The sequence below is a fragment of the Protopterus annectens genome, chromosome 6.part0 (genome assembly GCF_019279795.1).
Source record: "Protopterus annectens isolate FY-2018-M chromosome 6.part0, PAN1.0, whole genome shotgun sequence".
NCBI classification, from domain to species: Eukaryota; Metazoa; Chordata; order Ceratodontiformes; family Protopteridae; genus Protopterus; species Protopterus annectens.
The window spans coordinates 1,323,312,479-1,323,329,421 of NC_056737.1; the positions used below are offsets into that span (position 1 = coordinate 1,323,312,479).

General features: G+C 39.6%; 1 protein-coding gene across 13 annotated transcripts in view; it reads right to left on the reverse strand.

Annotated features, from left to right (window-relative positions):
• Positions 1-16,943, reverse strand: part of NEB (nebulin) — a 619,289-nt gene that overhangs the window by 173,487 nt on the left and 428,859 nt on the right. For all 13 annotated transcript variants that reach the window (XM_044074886.1, XM_044074893.1, XM_044074887.1 and 10 more), the window contains 8 exons: positions 16,676-16,780; positions 16,484-16,588; positions 15,825-15,923; positions 9,714-9,818; positions 6,433-6,537; positions 6,222-6,326; positions 418-522; positions 186-290 (listed from right to left, as the gene is read on the reverse strand). In XM_044074886.1, coding sequence (XP_043930821.1) covers positions 186-290; positions 418-522; positions 6,222-6,326; positions 6,433-6,537; positions 9,714-9,818; positions 15,825-15,923; positions 16,484-16,588; positions 16,676-16,780 — 834 coding nt within the window. The remainder of the gene's footprint in view (positions 1-185; positions 291-417; positions 523-6,221; positions 6,327-6,432; positions 6,538-9,713; positions 9,819-15,824; positions 15,924-16,483; positions 16,589-16,675; positions 16,781-16,943) is intronic.

A 16,943-nucleotide genomic window follows, 5' to 3' on the forward strand; every position in this document is an offset into this window, starting at 1 on the left:
GACATAAGGTCGCATTTATTTTTAACATTGCTAAAAACTAAAATTCTATATTACTAATATTTTCTCAGGTATAAATTCACAAAGTAAAAAAAGGAAAGCTTCACTTCCTAGATACAATCATATTATAATGCTATTTCTTTTATGTGTACAGATTGTTATACATATTATGCAAATGATATACTCACATTGCTTATATCATCTGTGACTTTGCGATGGTAGACTATATCCCGGGCATCCTTCACTGTATGGTAGCGACCTTTCTGACTTTCATACGTTTCCTTATAGCGCAGCTAAAAAACAAGCAGACAGAAAACAGTATAATAATTTAAAAAACAAGTCCGCAAAGACTGCAGTTAAGGTTAAAAACTCCAGTCTTTACACATCAAAAAAAGCAAAATGTTTTATCAGGCTACTTACATCACTTGCATTCACGTAAGATTTTTTAGCTCTAAGGAGGAAAGGTGTATCTGCAATGGTTGTATACCTAAACTTCATCTTCTCATACTGTTCTTTGTATGTTTTCTGTGGAAATAAAGGAAAAATGAATCAATATCCTGGTAATAAAGATGTTTACCTCAGCATACATCAAGCAATAGAACTTGAAATCTAACATATCTGCTATGTTATAGGCATTAAATTTGTTCTTGTTATACATTAAAGATGGCTGAGTAACCAATACAATCATAAATGTTTGTAATTTCAAAAATAAGTAAACTGCATAGAATAGGAAATAGGAAAACGAGTACAGCTGAAATAGTATGTGGACATCTGCATTATTCTGTGATACAAAGCTCATGTCAGTTTTTTTTTAAAGCAAAGGCAATGTGTGAAGCAACTGAAGTGTTGCATTTGATATTTTGGAGTGTATATTTGGAATACTTCCAGGCTATCCAAGACCAACATAAACTGAACTCCAAGAGTTTCTGGGGTGCATTCAACTCCCTACTCCACCCTGGAACTAATAACAACCCATGGCCAAACCAAGAAAAAACTCCCTCTGAGATAGCCTCCCTCTTCAACACATACTTTATAGACACCATACATAAACTTATCACCACCTTCCCACCTATCACAGCTGACCCACCAGGTACTCCACCTGTGCACTCACCTTCTAATCTTCTACCTCCTTTTACACTAACACCCATACCCACCTCCACTATCAAAAAAGTTCTTCACAAACTCAGACCCTGTACAAATGCCTCTGATAACTTGCACGCAGAATACTTACAACTATCAGCCTTCTCCATTGTATATCCTATCAGTATCTTCCTAAACAGGTCCTTTCAGGAATCCTGCATACCTGTTATCTGGAAAAAAAGCATTTATTCTTCCACTTTACAAAGGTGGCTATAACTCCGACATCTCAAATTTCTGTCCCATTGCCATTCTTTCCCCAATCTCCAAAATAGTTGAGAAATGTATCCACACTCAGCATCTCAGTCACCTGATACAACACCAAATCCTCTCTCCCACTCAACATGACTTTAGGCCCGGACATAGTACTAACGCTGCCCTCATTTCCTTCCTCGACATAGTAAATAGAGCTCAAGATGCTGGTTCCTCAGTCTCAGCACTCTTCCTAGATCTATCAAAGGCATTCAATACTATATCTCACTCCCTCCTGCTTCCTAAACTCTCTAATCTCGACTATCTTCCCCTACCCTACAATGGTTTGCTCACTATCTTAGTAACAGACAGCAGTCTACTAAATGGCAACATTCTTCATCCCCTTTCATAACTAGAAATACAGGTGTCCCCCAAGGCTCAATATTGGGACCCCTCTTGTTCAGGTTATTTGTCAATAACTTTCATTCCTCCCTCATCCACAGCACTGTCATCCAATATGCAGAAGACTCAACTATCATCTGCTCTGCTAAATCTGCCTCCACTCTACAGCATCTCATCCAAGAAGCATTTACTTCCACTGAAACATGGATGTCCCAGAACCATCTTGCTCTCAACCCCAAGAAAACAAAACTTTTAATATTCACCCCCAAAAAATCCAACTCTGTTGACAAGTCTTTATTCACCATTCACTCCCAACATTAAAGTCGTTACTAGGTGTCATCATTGATGACAAATTAACCTTTACCTTCACATCTACAGTAACATAAAAAAAAAAACATCAAAAACTAGGTGCTCTGTATAGGCATAACTATTTTGTCAGTCTCACTGCAAAAAAAAGCTTTGACCTTACCCTTCCTGCTTCCAACACTTCTATATGCACTCCTATCCTCACCAATCTACAGTCCTCCTTGAAAACAAAACTAGACTCTTGCTATAACAAAGTCGCCAAACTTGCTACAAATGCAAAATATTCCACCCATCAATGTTCCTCTCTGCATCAAATAAATTAGCTTGAATTACCTCACTATCTCACATTTGTACAATTAACTACAGCCCAGAAGCTCATCTACCAACCAGAAACCTGCCCTTCCCTCTCCTCCATACTGATTATGTACCATCCGAACTGACACCTTAGGTCTGAAAACAAAATGTTACTATCCATAGAGAAACCTAAGCTCTCAGATGGTCAAATGCTATATTCCTTTAATGTCTCCAAGGCATGGAATAAGCTCCCCCCTTCAATCAGAACAATCAGCAACCCAGCCTCCTTTAAAAAAAATCCCTCAAACTACATCTCTCCTCACAATGGTTATGCCCCTGCTCCCCAACACACAAGCCCTACTCCTGATTCATCTTCCTGGTGCCATACTTCTAGGGTCTATATTAGAACACTGAACATTTAAAATGTGAACTGTTCTAATATCGAACCCTACTAATCGAAAATACTAAATATCAAACAAGCAGAGCAGCATCGCTGTTCCAAAACACATACACACAACACAAGCACACCAAACAAACAGCAATCCACACACATACACCTAAAGTCTTACACCTAACCCTGCACTAAACTATACATACACCACTAACTATCCATTTGCCTTAACCCAAACCCTAACACTAAGGTCCGTCACTATCGCACAGTCACCTCACCCGCGCCCTAACCCTAACTCACCTATCCCGCCCTAACCCTCACGTCCACACAATCACACACTTACCTTGACCCGCAGCCTAATCCTAACTCACCTAACCCGCCCTAACCCTCACGTCCACACAATTGCACACTTACCTGAACCCGACCCGTAACTTTCCACCAGAGCGCTGCAAATACCGAAGCAACAGAAACATACAACCAAATTCTTTCCCTAGGAAAAACATTTGGTTTTCTGTTTCTTTGATGTTTTCAGCGTTTGCTGAAAATGGGTCGATATTAGAAGACACGACATTTTAAATATTCCGTGTTCTAATATAGACCCTACTTCTGTCACTTCATTTCCATCACTCTGCTTGCTTATTGCTTTCCTGTCACTTTATCCTGCCTTTCTCACCCTTTGTCCTTATATCTCCCACTATACTTACACTATACCTATCACAGATATGTACTTACAGATATACTCGTGTCACTTGAATACTCACTCTGAACTTGTAGATGATTTTCGCTAATGTGTCACTGGAATATATCCCATTTATTACTTCTATATGTCCATGATTGCAATCCTTTCACTGTTTGTTTCTGTTATCAGTTACATTCAATGTAATAATACTGTATGATTTTTTTTTGTTCTGTAATGTGATCAGTATTTTTATTTGTATGTAACTTTGTGGAGCTTTTCTCCCTGGGCCTCCACTGAAAATGGGCTCATTCCAGGCCCAGTGAACATTTCCCAGTTAACAAATGCAATAAATAAATAAATAAAATGAACTGCAGAAAACACGCTATGTAATACTTACGGCATGGTTTCATATTAGGATCTCATTTATGTCTGAATGTACACCGTCTTGTAACAAGGATATTACATTTATTTAATACAGATGCCAAAAGGTTGGACTGTTATAGTCATTCAAATATGTGACCCTGTAGTATGAATTCTTTGGCTACAGAGTTTTACATTCAAGCATGAATTTTATCCACTGCCAGAAAAAAAAGCAGAGCTACTCAGAGTTTAGTATAGTGCTAAGTGACAAAGGAGTCACTAGAGATGATGGGGACTCAGGTGAAGGGAATGATAAGCAATCCACATTATGGAAGATTATCTGTCAATAGCTATAAAGATGTGAAAGAGAAAATGTCCCATATTAACACATGAGACGGCCCATTGGCATGACTTCTTTTCTTGTGATTCTCTTGGTTTATCACCTAATCTTTGTCTAATTGCTAAGTAAACTATCTGGTTTGACACTCACAGGCTTCCTGTACAACTGTACTTGTGCCTTATCTTTTTTGTATAACAATCTGTTGGAAATTACAAAAATCTATGAATATATGTCTCCAGCTCAGTCACTGTTCTTTAGACAATAAACATCATTACATTTATTTGGAATATGAATCCCTTTTGGAAATCCGACTGTAACGTGTCTTCGTTTTCAGGCACCCAAGACGCCATTCATTTCATCATTTTTTTTTTATTTTTCTATTTTTGATGTAATTCTGAATGGTCTATAAAAAACATAATTGCTTCTCAGGCTCTCCAGAACAATTCTTGTTTAATGGAAGCAATTGAATCTAACTGTGCCAGATGTCATCAATGTATCACTGAATACCAGTAATAGGTTGGATTGCACTCTTTTAAGCTTTACTGTTCTCTGCAGTTTTTGATTTACAGTTCTGAACTTGATGAAAAAGAATTTGTGTGCATTCATTGCTTTTTTTAACAAATACTGTTACTTTTTGGAAAACCTTTCTGTCTCCATAGTCTCAGAACAATGAAGAAAAAATTTGTTGCTACTGCCTGCATTTAATCTTTTCACTTCGCTACAATATGTATTTCAGTTTTTAACCTTAACTTCCAAACGGGATATATCTCTATTATGCTGAAATTAAAAATGCATTTTCTCTGATCATCTTGTGAAAATTTTGTTACTTTTGCATGCTTTCGTTCTTTCTGCTTTAATCTCTTCAGTTTCCCACACACATCCTCCCCAAACTTTGTTAATAGATTTTGGCCTTTAAAAAATCAAAGAACTGAAGTACTGTTTTTTTCCCAAGCTTGCTTGATGTAGATGCTTGTTATCTTACAACATAGAGATCACCCACTCTTGCAAGGTCACCCTTAAACAGGAAGTAATCTATTTAAATGCTGCTGTCCTACTATCTTGGACTTTACTCTTGTGTGATTACATTATGAAGCTATAATTGACCATCAGGGGAACCTTAGTTTTGTTTGTTTCATCTTATTAGCAGAAGCCATTTTGGACTTTTTTCAACTCGGACGGCGCAGTGGTGCAGTGGTAGCATTGTCGTCTCACCCCACGAGGTTCTCTGGTTCGATTCTTGGCTGGGGTTCCTTCTGTGTGGAGTCTGCATGTCCTCCCTGCATTCGTGTGGGTTTCCTCCAGGTGCTCTGGTTTCCTCCCACATTACAAAGACATGCATCTGGAATGTTTCTCCCCAGGCCTCTGCTGAAAATTGGCTTAGTTCCAAGTCGCACTTTCCCAGTTAACAAATAATAAATAAAATAAAATAAACTCAGAGAGAGGACTTTTCTTTCTCTCTCTCTCTATTTTTTTTTTTTTTTTTGCTTCTCAACTTAAATATTAAGGGTACCAGCAAACAGGGAATGGCACTCGCTACTAGAAGAGCTTGCCATAATTCTGGACAAACTCATTCGTCTGTCAATACTCATTCCCTGTTTGAGTATGACATCACAGATAACCAAAGATAAAAATCTTCTATGTGTGATAATCACCTACAACACTTTATTCTATATTAATTAACACAAGTCAATTATATTTTTTCACAGTATTCATTCTGGTATAAATGTGAAATGATGAAATAAGTATTTTTGTCCAGCTCTACTGATTAGGTTTATTCAGTCAATATGGATGACTTGCCTATGAGTTTGCCAGATCACATAACCCAAGTGCAGAACCTGCATTTTTCAAAATGAAAAATGTCTTCCATTATTGAAATAAGAATATCTATTTTTTGGATTCAAAAATACATATATGTAAATTTCATATTAGAATTGCTTATTCTGTATGGTGGGACTGCAATCATGTATCACTTTCAGGTGTTGAAGCTTCTTTATTTCTCCTCTTCCTCTGGTAATGGATAGCAGCATACCTCTGTGGCTGTAGCACAAAACCACAGGATTGTGTATCCAGTTAGAAGAAAACACAGCAGTGCAACAGTAGTATGCATAAGAAACAAGTCTTACCTCACTGCTGAAATGCTTGACTGTTCTGGCATGTTGTAAAGATGGAGTCTTTGTTTCAGGAGTATAGTGGGGCCTCTGCTTGCTAGCCAACTCTATATACAGGTACTGCAATAAAGAAGACAATACTGATGATAACCTTCAACTGTGCAAGTAAAAACTGGTTTCAGACAATGAATTGTGACATTATCCAACTAGTTTTAAGAGCTCTCACCTGACTCTGTATTTTCTGTCCTTGTTTGGCTCGTCGAAGGTCCACGCTATCCAAAACAGGTGTGTACTTTGTCTTCACTTCTTTTCCAGCAGCTCTATAAACCAGCTAAGTTACAGAAAACAAACATACACTTTCAGAATTACATATATGAACATTGAAATATAATTTTAATCATTAGTTTGTTACAGTTAAAAAATAAAAACAAAATCAAAAGTATATAGATTTCAGGTTCACACTGTAGGTTCATAGGTTCATAGGTGTGTACTAGTCTAATGGCCCTGGGGCCTTTACAAGCCTAGCCATACGATTACCCTGGCATAGTGCTACCTGACCTTAGTTCCCAGTGCCTCTGTCGAGAATAAACACTGGAGTTATCCCCGGGGTGAATTTTCTGTTTCCCATCCACTTATCAAGATTTCTCTCGAAGAGGGCCAGTGAGGTGCTCTGCTTGACACGTATGGGAAGTCTATTCCATAGCATGGCGAGTCTCCGGGTTATGAACCTGTCCCTTCAGCATGTTCTGTTAATTGTGGTAATGGGGTTGAGGTCTCTGGAGCATGTGGTGTGGTGGGATTGGTATTTCTTTAGATGTAGTATTTCTAACAGAGCTGGGTCAGACATAGCTTTGTAAGTCAAGCAGAGATCACATCTAAGTAGGTGATATGAGACAGAGAATAGTTGGAGTTTTTTGAGTCTGTCCATATAGGAGAAGTGTTTAAGGCCTAGGATCCTCTTTGCAAGATACTTTTGCAGGCTCTACCAGTTGTTGCAGGTGTCTAGTGAGGTACATGCAAAATGGGGCATTGTACTTGATGATTGGCCTAATGAGGGAAGAGTAGAGGGAGACAATGACCTCTTTTTTTTCCTGGATGCAAAACCCTTAGTAATGAGATGTGTCACATAGAAGAACTTTCTGACCACAGTGGCAATGTGGTGATCAAAAGAGAGGTTGCTGTCAACCTGTGTTCCCAGATCTCTTATAATGCCTTCTGTGCTCAGTGGACTACCATCAATGTGGTAATTCATGGGAACTGGGTTTTTTCCCAAAGGGGATGATGACACATTTTTTGGCATTGAGCTTAAGGCCATGGTTCTGACACCAGTCGTTGGTCTTAATGAGGCCATTCTGTAGGATGTCAACATCATTTTGGGAGTTAATAATAGCTCCCAACTTGCAATCATCTGCAAACTTTGCCAGCCAGACTCCCTTCGTGTTGGCATGGACTTCAGAGAAGTAGATACCAAACAGGAGAGGACTCGGGACCGAACCCTTTGGGACTCCACTCATGACTGGTTGGTACTCTGACTTGGAGACAGCTACTTTCACACTGTGGATTCTATCTGTGAGCAAGTTTGCAACCCACCTAGTGATATAGGGGTTGATGCCTAGCTTAGTGAGTTTTTCTATGATTTCTGAGTGGGGAATGGTATCAAAAGCTTTGGCCAGATCAAGGTAGGCTGTATGAATCACCTTGCCTTTATCCACAGCTCTGGTGACTGACTCAAAGAAGTCAACCAAGTTGAGCAGGCATGATCTACCATTCACAAAACCAAACTGTGTGGGATCCAGATTTTGGAGATTTCCTATATACTTGTTTATTAGGTCCATGATGATGCGTTCCATAGCTTTGCATATCAGGCTCATCAGGCTAATGGGGCGATAGTTCCCAGGGTCTGTAGTCACTCCTCCTTTGTGGACAGGGATGACTCTAGCAGTGCGCTATTTGGTAGGGACAAAGCCTGAGGTGAGGCTGTGATTGAACAAGGCACACAGATGAGGTGCCAGTTCACTCGGTAGTTCATGTAGAACACAGCCAGGGATATTGTCAGGTCCTATAGAAGCTGTATTCTTGGCCTTGGACAGTGCTGTTTTAACCTGTCCAGCTGTAATACTGGGTGCCTGGGAATCTACTGGTATTGTGATTGGTCCTTTGGGGGGGGGGGAGGAGTAAAGTTGGCACTGAATCTGTCAGCCAGTATACTGGCAATATCTGTTGGCTTGGTATAGGAGGTACCATTGTGCAGTAGCTCAGAGCAAATCAGGGTATTTCTGTGGAGATTCTTTACATAACTATAGAAGGCTTTGTGGTTATCTTTACTATCTGCTGCAATTCTGTTTTCATAGCTAGCTTTAGAGGATTTGATGAGGGGTCTCAACTTTTTGTTGAGGCTGATGAGGGAGTTTTTCCACTCTTGGGACTTCACCTTGTTCCACATCAGTTTCCTCCTTCTGTTGTAGAGTTTGTTATGGCAGGGTACAACCACATTAACTTCCTTTTTTTGGAGGAGAGCTTCTTGGTTCTATTGGCTATGGAGAAATCCATCCATTTGTGTACGTGTTCATATAGTGCATTGGTGCATGATTCGGCAGTCATACAACTATTCTCCATTTGCATCGGTGCAGTGAAGTTAGCCACCTCTGTTTTTAGGAGCCCAAAGCTAGCTTTGGAGAAGTTTTTCATGGTGGTTACCTTTGCGGGGATAGGGTGGGGGTGGGAGGGATGTGGATTTCCTAGGTGATTAGTTTGTGGTCGGATCTGACCAGGGAGGAACTGACTATTGGTGTAGAGCAGTGGTCACCCATGTTAGTAATGACCAGGTCAAGGATGTTGCTACCCCTAGTGGGGGTAAGAATGAGCTGGTCCAAGGGATTGGAATTAATGAACTCCAGGAAACGTTGGGCAAGTGTACTGGCACATGAATAGTTTTCCCAGTTAATGGAGGGGTAGTTGAAGTCGCCTAGTAAGAGAGTGTTAGGGTGGACCCTAATATTCTCCAGGGCTCTTAGGAACATGGAGTGTGAGTCTTGGGACATGGTTGGGGACCTATAGCAGGCTATGACCTGAATCACTGTCTTACCCAATGTTAGCTGCACCCGAAATATCTCTGATGTGTTATGTTGGGCTACCAGTCTGGAGGTGTGCGCATCCTTTATGAATATGGAAACACCACTGCCTTTCGAGCTTCGGTCCAAGTTCTGGGGCCGAAAGGTGTGGAATGAGTTATAGCCTGGTAGTGCAGGGGTACTTTCTGCTGCCTTGAACCAGGTCTCTGTTACAGCACAAATGTCAATGTTCTCCATTTTAAGGAGTGTTTCGAGGGAGTGCATTTTGAGATTTAGACATCTAGCGTTGAGCAACATGACCCTCAGATTGCATTTGAACATATTGTTAAAAACATGAAAGGATAAATAATGGGTTAGATTGTTACTTCTACAATTACTTTTAAGTAAAATTTGCAGTTATAAGCCTTGAATTTAAGAAAAAGTTTTAGTACAGTACCTCACTCAGATGTGTCTTCAGCTCCTGTACATGTCGGTATTCAGGAGTGTCCATAACAACACTGTATTTGTCACGCATTTTCTTAGCTGCAATGGGGTATTCTGACTGCAAAGAAAAGGCAAAACCATTTAACAGTTACCTAAAGAAAAAACACTTAAATATTTTCTTTGGTATTATTAATGGCACATCTTAAAATGAATCACTCAGAGTTAAGTGCAATGTATATTCTGAGCCTGTTAACCATGAATGGAATTAAATGCATCTTAACACCCAGTAGTTTCAACAGAAACCTAGCAAACACAAAATACTCAAAACCTACAAAACACACAACAGACTGGAAACCTAGCAAACACTGAACAAACTGGAAAGCTACAAAACACAGAGCATAAAATGCAGTTATACTTAGATGGTCAAAGTACTCATCACGATGAAATGTAATTCATCATGTTAGACCAAAAATCTATGTATCTGACTCGATGTAGACAGGAAAAGGGGAGGTTAACTAATGCACACGATACTTCATTCCACACATTTTGGATGTTTCTATAATTCCACTTCCTTCTCTATAGCTATGTGTTTCCTGTGATTGAGCTATAGGTCTGAATGCTGTTTAGCTGTATACAGACTATACAGTTCCTGCATAAACAAAAGGATGTTGTCCTGCTCTGTATCACAGAGATATAAACCAAGACTATGCCCCAAATGACCTGGGTTGAATTACTGGCCCAAGCACTGGATGAGCTGGTGGTGGCACAGGAATGATAAGCCATGCTTGCTCACCTTTCTCGGAGGGCAAAAGGTTGTTGCTCATGCCTGGGGTGCACATTCTGTCCTAGAAACCCTGACTGTGATTAGGAAGTGCATGGGGTGTTTCTTGCAATAGAGAAGGGTGGAGTTACATCACTCAAGACTGTGGATGGTGCCTATCACATAGAGAAGGGTGGAGTTACATCACTCAAGACTGTGGATGGTGCCTATCACATAGAGAAGGGTGGAGTTACATCACTCAAGACTGTGGATGGTGTCTATCACATAGAGAAGGGTGGAGTTACATCACTCAAGACTGTGGATGGTGCCTATCACATAGAGAAGGGTGGAGTTACATCACTCAAGACTGTGGATGGTGCCTATGATATAGAGAAGGGTGGAGTTACATCATTTAAGACTGTGGATGGTGCCTATCACATTGGGGCCCCTCTACAGCTGTGCTCTTGATTTATAAAGGTGAATTAATAGGTTCAAAGGTTCATAGGTTGGTACTAGGCTATCGGCCCTAGGGCCTATACAAGCCTAGCCATAACAATTTCCTGTCTATTTATTCCCACACTATTTACTTCCCTGGACCCCTGTCTAGCAGGGCGACTGACGTGATCCCCGGGGTGAATTTCCTTTCTCCCATCCGATCATCAAGGTTCCTTTTGAAGAGGGCCAAAGAGGCACTCTGCTTGACATGTATGGGCAGTCTATTCCAGAGTATGGGGAGTCTCTGGGTCAGGAACCTATCCCTCCAGCATGTTTTGTTTATTGTGATGACAAGATTTAGATCCATGGAGCGTGTAGCTCTGAGGGATTGGGATTTCTTTAAGTGTAGCATGTCCAACATGCCAATAGGTGACAGTGTCCATGAAGGTGATGTGATGGTTGGCAGGTGTGGAGATAAAATATCATAATGAATAAATAGAGAGATCATCACCTTTACATTCGGCACTTTCACCAAAAGATGGCACACTAATGTTATTTGGCAGATAGCATTTGGTCCACAATCAGGTTTATCAGGCAATTTACTAAAAGCTGTAATGTGATCTCTGAGTTTGTTATTTCTAAAAAAAACTGGATGTGGGGGCCCAGACAGGTGCTATTGTCTGAAAATCACTTGGAGGATCATAGTTTCAAGATCTATTACACTCTCACATTCAAACGAGAGTTTTTCTTTACTGAGAAGCATGTCACGTGCTGGGAACCCTGACTATTAATTGATAAAAGCTGCAGATATGTCAGCAATGATGTTGGACATTGCAGATGGAGTTGGCTTTAGAGGTGAAGCCAGAGCAAGGCAAAAAAGCCACTGTAATGTAAACAACACAATGAATGGAAAATATTCCTTTTCTAGAACAAAGACTTTGCAGTAAAAAACATTATATATGAATTACAGAATTGCTATGCTGAATATGGAATATACTCTTGCCGATGTAATCTCTTCTTACAAATTTACTAGAAGTGTTTGCGCCTATCTGTGAAAACATAACTATGCGGTATATCAAAGATTGTATGCTCATTATGTTAAATATCTAACTTCAAATCCATATAACTTCCCAGAAAGATGTGAACAGTAAATAGTGTGAATCATACATTGATGCTAATAAACTCTGACTCAAGACAAGGAAATCTGCAGAGATACAGTAAATAATTATCTATCCTTGCTGTCCATAAAAGCAAACTATTCTACCTTTCAAACCTAGAATGGGTCTGCTAAAAATGTATTATGTCATTGAAACCTTCATCAGAGATTATGAACAAATTATCATTTAGCTGGTCAGCTGGAAAAGCCATTCTACTTTATAGAAGGAAATTCTAGTGTAGCAATGTCTTTTATTGGCTGTGACTAAAGAACATTACGTTTATAAGAATTATCGAGGGGGCTGGACATTAGTATCCTGCTGAAAATAGGAAAAGAAGTGAAACAATTCAGGGAGGAGTAATGTATCTACATTTTTTGAACAAGAACAGCAGTGTCAGTCTCTCTTCCTCCTTAGGAAGGTAGTTGGCACAAGTTATGTACTTATTTTGCCAGTCTTTTCCAGCCCTTAATGTATATAAACTTATCAGATACAAGAAATGCAAGTGAATGTTTTAGAAATACTTTTGAGTGTATAATTCCATGCCAGCAGTGTTGGATTCAGATGAAGAGTAGGTTAAATGCAATGCTTTCACTAAAGATTGGTAAAGTTAATCCTCCGAATGTTGTAACAAAATCTGTGTCTCTCAAGGTGTAGAATTTATATGAGGTTTGTGAGTGTAAAATGTTATATTGCTATCTTATCTAGACAACATTTCCAGTAGCCCCACACACCATATTACACAACAATGATGTTGACTTTTTCAAGATTACCCCTGACCTGCACAAAGACAAGACAGGAATAATAATTTACTTAGGACTTTTGTGACTAAGTTTTTGGTACGTTTTACTTAGGACTTTTTTAATTTGGATTATAGGATCATAGGAAATTACTAGACTATTGGCCCTGAAGCCCTTATAAGCCTAGCCAAGAGTTTAGCCCATGTTTAGACAAGTCAGTACCCAAAGCCCTGTTCAGCAGGGATGCATTTTCTGTTCCCCATCCAGTTATCCAGGTTGCACTTAAAAAGGGATAATGAGGTACTCTGCTTGCCATGGAGAGGGAGTCTATTCCACAGATGGAGGGGGGTCTCTTGGAGACAAATCTGTCCCGCCAACAAGTCCTATTGATGACACAGGCCAAGTTGAGGTTGCGCATGTGGGTTACTCATGTGGAAATTGACTTGCGGATATACAGTAGTCCCATCAAGGCGGGGTGTAAGATTGCTTTGTATGCCAGACAGAAGTCACCACTGCTGAGTATGTATGAAACTGAGTAGAGAGACAGATTGCTTTGTATGCCAGACAGAAGTCACCTCTGAGGAGTCTGTATGAAACTGAGTAGAGGGACAGGGCTTTTAGCCTATCTGTGTATGGTAGATGTTTGAGGCCCTGGATTCTTCTGGTGAGGAGCCTCTGTTGTCTCTCCAGCTGCTGCATGTGCTTTGCGAGGTACATGCCGAAGGGGGTGTTGTACTCAATAATTGGCCTTATAAGAGAAGAATACAGGGATGTTATGACCTCCTTGTCCCTGGATGAGATACCCTTACTTATGAGGAGGGCCATGTAGAAAACTTTCCGTACAATGGAAGCAACATGGTGATTAAAAGTCAGGTTACTATCAACTTGGGTGCCCAAATCCCTCACAACTGATTGTGTGCTTAGGACTTTGTTATTGTGATAATATGTGGAGACGTCACTCTCCCCATAGAGGATGATAATGCATTTTTTGGCATTCAGCTTGAGGCCATGTTTCTGGCACCAGTCATTTGTTTGGGTGAGACCCTCTTGGAGGACGTCCGCATCACTTGGGGACTTGATGACTGAGCCCAACCTTCAGTCATCTGCAAACTTATTAAGCCATAGCACACTGGATTTGGCCTGCACCTCAGAGAAGTATATCCCGAATAACAGAGCCCCAAGACAGAGCCTTGGGGTACGCTGCTCATTACGGGTCTACTGCTTGAGGTGGCTTCCCCTAGGTGGGTTCTATCAGTGAGCCTGTTTGCTACCCATCTGATAACATATGGATTGATACCTAGTTGACAGAGTTTATCTATTATGCCCGAGTGGGGAATAGTGTCAAAGGCACAGGTCAGGGTAGGTGGTGCGCGCCGTCTTCCCCTCATCCATGGCTTTGTTGACCGTCTCAAAGAAGTCAACCAGATTTAAAAGACATGATCTCCCCTTGACAAAGCCAAACTGTGTGGGGTCAAGTGTTGGGAGGTTGCCAATGACCCTGTTAATAAGGTCCATGATAATCTGTTCCATGGCCTTGCAGATTAGGCTAGTTAGCTTTGCCCTGCTTTTCTTGTTGTGATTGTTGGGCTAAAACAGGATGAATAATAGTTTGGTTTACAGTATCTCTAATTCTGACTTAATAACGGAGGAGTCTGTTACCTCATTTGTGTTATGCTAAGTAAATTCACAGCTTTTGTTTGATATTGACGTGTTTCTAGCTCAGCAATCTTAACCTGACCATAGACGAACTGTATCTGCTATAACACAGTAATGCTAACTTTACTAATTACCTTGTCTTCATATATGCATTTCTAAATTCTTCTCTTGGCTACTACAACATTACCACAGTAGAAGGCACCTACCCTCTGATTCAGTACCTTCTAGCTTTGACCATAAGAATAAACTGGTTCCCTATCAATTCATCAAAAATCCTATGTCAGGACGTAGCTACAGATGAAACATAGATCTGGAAATGGGTACAACTAACTAACAGTGCCTATTACTTCTGTGAGATATGCTATCATTTGCTGTTGTTGCAGATGCTGAGTGCTAAAGGGCTGCATAGTGATTTCTCAAAGCCCAGTCATTCAAAGAGTAATGAAACAAAGTTCCTGCTTGGATTTTGACTGGCAGTTTTCCTGACTCCTTTCTTCAACTGGTAGGTTGAGGGTGCCCACACTGTGTTTACAAAACTTTTTTTATATTGAGCTCAGCTAGGCTGCATGGGATACCAGCCCCTAGCTCTGTCTTCAGGCATAGACCCTGGTATCCATGTTCAGCACAAGGTTCTTAGGCGCTTTAACAGAACCATCATGGAGTACATTCTGGATCTCTGTCTTTTCCCTTCTCTCAGGTCAGTCTGTCAAAGGTGACGCTACTAAAGGCATAAGGTTCTAGACAAGAGAACTCAAATTATCACATGAGCAAACAAATCCTTCCACCATGATAAGGTCACATGTTTCTTTTCACATGGCCTAGAAATGAATTTCATGATCTCAACACCATATTAGATTAAAATGTAATGCTACTTAACCCCAAACCTGCACTGAGTACCACTGTAAAAAAGTATTGTTAAGGGGGCGTTATGGGGAATACTTTCCTCCTTTTGACAAATGATAAAAGAATGTATGACAACTAGATGTTACACAGATACCGTAGCAGTGATGCACATCCAAAAAATAAATTATTGCCTGAAAATGTTTATAAGAATATGCAGATTTCAGTTTCTGGCATTCTGGCCATTATTTTTGAATTGTGCCAGTATTGATCTATTCATTATCAAAAAATTGCCGTCATACCTAGTGATGAATCAGAGCTCAAGTACTTCACTACCTTGGAAACTCTTTCCTAGAGCTTCACAATAGCTTCAGGGAGATAAGACTGCAGTGCTGCTCTTTCTAATAGTTTTAAACAAATTTAGGGCACATGATAAATTACAAAACTGGCACAGATTTTAAGCTCAATATTAACATGGTTTAGACATAGTTTTAGATGCACTAAGTTATTTAGCAGATTTAAAAATAAAGCAAACTTACCCATCGTTTATGGAAGTCACGTGCACGGATCATGTCAGGAGTACCGTACAGGAAGCAGCTCATACCTCTCAGCCACTGTAAATCTTCTTTGTATTTGTTCTGTTAACAAAAAATGAAAACATTAGAGGTAACTTAAAACTAAACGTGTTGCATGTTTGTGTAAGAGGAAGCATTAAATACAGAAATCAGTGACAGAAATGGCAATAACTGTATATCCTTTTTTATAACTGTATAACTCTATATCCTGATAGAGTGTTCCCAAGTCAGATTTATCATTATATTTTTTTAGTTTCTAAACATATCAAGATGGGACGATATATGATGTGAACAATGTTTATGTTAATACCCACACAGATCTCTGAAATTTAGACTGTACTGTTCCAAATGCTGATTAAAATGGAATCAGCAGCTAATATTTTTTTCACAGAATGTAAAATACTAAGTCATTTGCAGAGTTGTGTATTAATTCTTCCCTGCATTTAGGATTTTATTGGTTTTCATTTTCAACTGCACTGCTACATCTGGCTTTTTTCAGATGAACCTTAAACTACATGTAATGATAGCCATAATAAATTCATTTCTGGGATTCTGGTATGATATATAATTTTGTAAGGTTTCTTACAATAGTAATTAATGTAGAGCAGCGCTTTTATACTTACATCACTGGTGATTTCACCCACATAACGATGATGGATTAGTTGAGGTGTAATTGGCATTGAGATCATATGACCTTGTAACTTGGTAAAATCTGATCTGTATATCAGCTGGGGAAAAAAGAATGCAATTAATTAACTGGACTACTAGTAAAAACAAAAGGAAATTAAAGTTTTTTTTTTTAAAGTACGACTTACATCATTGAGATTTTCCTGTGTCTTTTTAGCTTGAAGGATATATGGCGTATGATATATAGTGTGGACTTTGTCCTTTTGACTTTCATATCCTTGGCGATACAGGCGCTGCAACAAAAAATAAATAGATAAAATAATGACTATAACAATTTACTAGTGATTATTTTCAGAGGTGAACAAGAAAAAAAAAAGGGATTCTGCAAAAAATTCAAGACACAGGCAACAAATCTACATATGTTTGCACAACCTTTTTAGACGTAAGGTAACTATG